This window comes from Morone saxatilis, unplaced genomic scaffold, assembly GCF_004916995.1.
Source record: "Morone saxatilis isolate NCDOM2014 unplaced genomic scaffold, NCSU_SB_2.0 Contig5, whole genome shotgun sequence".
In the NCBI taxonomy this organism is placed as follows: Eukaryota; Metazoa; Chordata; class Actinopteri; family Moronidae; genus Morone; species Morone saxatilis.
In genome coordinates, this window is record NW_023340095.1 from 25,895,775 (window position 1) to 25,900,264 (window position 4,490).

At 39.5% G+C, this 4,490-nt stretch overlaps 1 protein-coding gene across 1 annotated transcript in view; it reads left to right on the forward strand.

The window, feature by feature from the left end:
- The window catches only part of itgb2 (integrin, beta 2), a 25,277-nt gene that overhangs the window by 20,338 nt on the left and 449 nt on the right, over nucleotides 1-4,490 (forward strand). Inside the window, exon 15 of the mRNA XM_035676612.1 lies at nucleotides 3,725-3,891. Coding sequence (XP_035532505.1) covers nucleotides 3,725-3,891 — 167 coding nt within the window. The remainder of the gene's footprint in view (nucleotides 1-3,724; nucleotides 3,892-4,490) is intronic.

Sequence of the window (4,490 nt, forward strand, 5' to 3'; positions counted from 1 at the left end):
TTTTACACGAGCATGTAGTGCAGATGTCCATCTTGACAGTGATTGCGTCGGTGTGATAATTTGCGCTTCTCGGAGGCCACACTATGGCTATGTGTGCTCGCCAACTCCAACAGAGCTTCTAGTTAAACCTTAGCTAAAAGCAGGGGTGGGAAGATATGTTTCCCTTAATAAATATCTTATTGCTCAATTCCGATATATTCGATATTTGGTTCAAAATCTTAACGGTGAATGGTTCTGACATAGGATCTCCAAGAGACAAAGCTGACGCATTCATTACACCCCACTCTAAACCACATCCTAATAGCAGGCCATGGTATCGCATAACTAGTTTCTTCAGTAAGACAAGTTGATCCGCCATCGACTCTTTCAGAGATTACTAACTCTATAGGAGACTATACAACTAGTCCTGTTTATTGTGTTTGCCAGGGTTTCATCCCATTTCAGATGGTAGTTCACTTTGTTTCTTTTCAAGAATTTATATGCGCTGACCATGAGGTTGTGGTACTTTCACATTAGTGAAAACTTGGGGTGTCAGGACTCCCTACAGTGCTTTGTAAAAGCCATAATTTATATTGAAAACACAATAGTTAATTCAATCTAACACATTCACAACAACTAAATCGTCCCCGCCCGACGTCGCCACCTTCAAACACAACCATCATTTGGTGCCATCCATGAAAACGCCTCAGCTGTTAACCTCCCAGCTTGTTCTTGATAGCGAGATACATACTGTTCCTACGGGCAGTGCACTAGTTACTTGGAATGTGCGGGGCTTGGTGGGACAGATTAAGCGTTCCAGGGTTTTGTCACACCTAAAGTACCTCTCCACTGATATTGCTTTTTTGCAAGAGACACACCTGCGTACAGTTGACCATATCAGGCTCCATAAACCATGGGTTGGACAAATATTTCATTCCAATTTCAATAGTAAATCCAGAGGCACAGCAATTTTAATACATAAACAAATTAAGATTATCCCAATTCACATATATTCTAATCCTGGTGGTCGATACATTATAGTTTCTGGTACTATTCATCAAACACCAGTTGTATTAGTCAGTGTGTATGGACCGAATTGGGATAGCCCAAATTTTATGTCCACAATGTTTTCCCATCTACCAAATTTAGACACTTATCACCTAATATTAGGAGGAGATCTAAACTGTGTTGCTAATCCAAGCCTTGACCGTTCACAGTCCAGATCGACCACACCAACAGCAATGTCTAAGATTTTATCAAGACTTATGGATCAGGTGGGTTGTGTTGACGCTTGGCGTTTCTTTCACCCTAATGCTAAAGACTTTTCTTATTTCTCTATTATATATACAAGTCTACTACCGCATAGATTTATTTCTTTATTGATAAGACCCTTCTACCTTTCTTCAGATCTACAGATTACACTGCCATAGTAACTTCCGATCATGCTCCTCACATACTAGAGTTATGTCTCCCTTCGGATTCGCGTAGACATCAAGGAGGCTGGAAGTTGAACACAGGCTTGCTGGCTAACACAGAGTTCTGTGACTATATATCTTCAGATATAGATTTCTTTTTAGACACCAACAGGTCTGTTCACATTTCCCCATCGCTTCTATGGGAAACATTAAAAACCTTTATCCGTGGGCGTATCATCTCTTTCAGTGCGCATTTGGCCAAAACCAGAAGAGCCAGACAGCAACAACTTATGGACGCTATTTTAGACATAGATAGGCAACATGCCTCTTTACCAAATCCTGCTCTAGCAGCTAAACTAACTGCAAAACTGAATATGACCTGTTATCAACAAGCAAATTGGAATACCTGCTACAACGGACAAGAGCAACTTATTATGAGCATGGGGACAGGGCCAGTCGTCTTTTAGTCTCACAGCTGAGGCATCAACATGCCTCTCACTTCATATCACAAATATATGACTCTTCTCAGAACTTGACTGCAGACCCAGCGAACATAAATTCTGAGTTCTCTTCGAGTGTATGTTTTCCTGTAAACCAGTCAGCCAAATCCATCTCTCCTGATGCACTACCTTTTCACTTATCTCCCAGTGGCTTTAAATATTTAGGTGTAAACATCTCTCACCCCTTTAGTTCACTTCACAAGAATAACTTTGCGGAATTGACTGAGAAGATTAAATTGGACCTACAGAGATGGAGTGCGAATTGAAACAGTTATAATGAATGTAATACCTTGAATCCTATTTCTTTTTCAGACCCTCCCCATCTTCCTCCCCAAATCTTTTTTTAAATCACTTAATACCACTATACTTTCTTACATTTGGGCAGGCAAGCCCCCCAGGATTCAAACATCAATTCTCCAAAGGCCCAAACAAGATGGGGGCCTTGCACTTCCCGATATACAGTTGTACTATTGGGCCACTAACCTCCAAAAGCTAAAAAAATTGGTATTCCCCTGACACTAACTGGTGTATTATAGATGCCACCTCTTGCACTTCATCTTCTCTTTCTGCATTGCTCTTTGCTCCACTCATGTCGCGTCCCTCTCAGTACACTAGCAACCCTGTTGTACTCTCATCGCTAAAAATCTGGAAACAGTTTAGACAACACTTTGGAATTAAATCCCCTTCCGTCCTTACCCCTATTTGCAATAACCATCTCTTTCTACCCTCTTCACTAGCCCAGCTTTTAAAAACTGGAAAAAGAAAGGCCTGGTTTCTTTTTGTGATCTCTTTATTGAAGAGACATTTGGTAGTTTGAAGAACCTTGTCATAAATTTGATCTACCTTATTGTGGTCGATTTAGATAATTCCAGCTTCGTAATTTTGTAAGAACTCACTTCATGTCCTTCCCTAAACTACCTGAAAAGACTCTTCTAGAAAATATAATGTCTCCCTCAGCATCACAAAACAGCATTGGATCAATTTACATTCTTCTCTCTTCACAAGCATCTTCTCTTTTATGGCTAAAAGACACATGGGAAAAAGAGCTTGGGCTGGGGCTGGACTAGGATTGTTGGAGAAAGTCACTGGTCAGGATCAGCTCCACTAGCTCTTGTGCTTGCATGAGCCTTATTCAGTTTAAAGTGGTTCACAGGATCCACTATACTAAAGCCAGGCTGAAGAAATTGTTTCCTGACACTGACGATTCTTGTACCAGATGCTCTCTCTGCCCAGCAGACCAAACGCATAAATTTTTCTCCTGCCCAAAACTCAATTCCATCTGGTCGTCTTTCTTCAATTATTTATTCTTTATCTCCTTTTATATACCTCATGAAAGTGCACATTGTACCCTTTAAGACTAGGGTGGGTGGAGGGTGAACACAAGGAGTTGGGTGCATTGTATTTTGCCTGTATGTTCTTTTACAGACAGTCTACTTAAAAAAAGAAAATATGAAAATGTCAGACTTCTCACTTACAGTTAATCTGTATCCTGCTTGTAACATGCTTTGAAGTTTGCTCAATAAACATATTAAAAAAAATAAAATTGTTGAGCGGAGGGGAAAAACTTGAGCCAAATTGCATGGCAACTCGTTGTTTAAACATTTCATTCAAAACAACAAATATCAATCTCATGGTGGGAAGTCAGAGGATCACTAAAGTCACTAGGACTCGTTCTCTGGACATGTACAAAATCGCATGGCAATTTATCCAGTAGACATTTTAGTTTCAATGATGTACACCTTTCTCAATTTAATTATTTTTTATATGGATTTATAATTTACAATTGTGGATAAGTGTAAAATCTTCTTTAATCTGTCCCTGTTCCTCTAGACTGTCCTGAACCACCCAGCGTCGTAGCCATCATCGGCGGTTCCATTGCATCTGTGGCTCTCATCGGCATCCTGCTGCTAATGCTAATCAAGTTACTCCTCTACATGAAAGACCTGAAGGAGTTTAGGAAATTTGAAAATGAAAAGAAGAAATCCAAATGGGCAGAGGTGAGAAAATGTATTTGAATAGAAAATTCAATCAGGACTAATTAACATTGTAAGAGCTAGAACATTTATGGTGTTATTTTTGTTACATTGTTTACTGTTTGTTGTTAAGTGTTGCGCCATGAAGCATGCCTCCTTTCAGATTTGAATGGCACGCTACATGATTTACTTTTTCAGTCCTCATTTCACATTGGGGAGATGAACACATGCAGCATCCAGGGATCTGTCTAAGATTAAAAAACATCATAGATAGGGCTGCACCAATACCAGTATCAAGTATCAGGTCCAATACTGTGGTCATGAATTCATAATCGTAATCATAAAACCAGTAGTGTAGTACAGGGAATGCATAGGTATACAAAATATACCTACTTATTTTCAGGTTATTATAGGAAATATTTTTAAATACAGAACAATGACAACAAAAGTAGAGCAGAATATGCTCTGCTAAATTGTCCGGGTGGTTGAGGAGGAAGTGAGGAAGATCTGATGAAAATAAAAGACATTTTCAAACTGTAATGGTATTATTAAGTACTCATATCGGTACTCAGTATTGGCAAGTACCCAAATGTCCTGCAAACATGTCGAAGTATCCTTGAGCA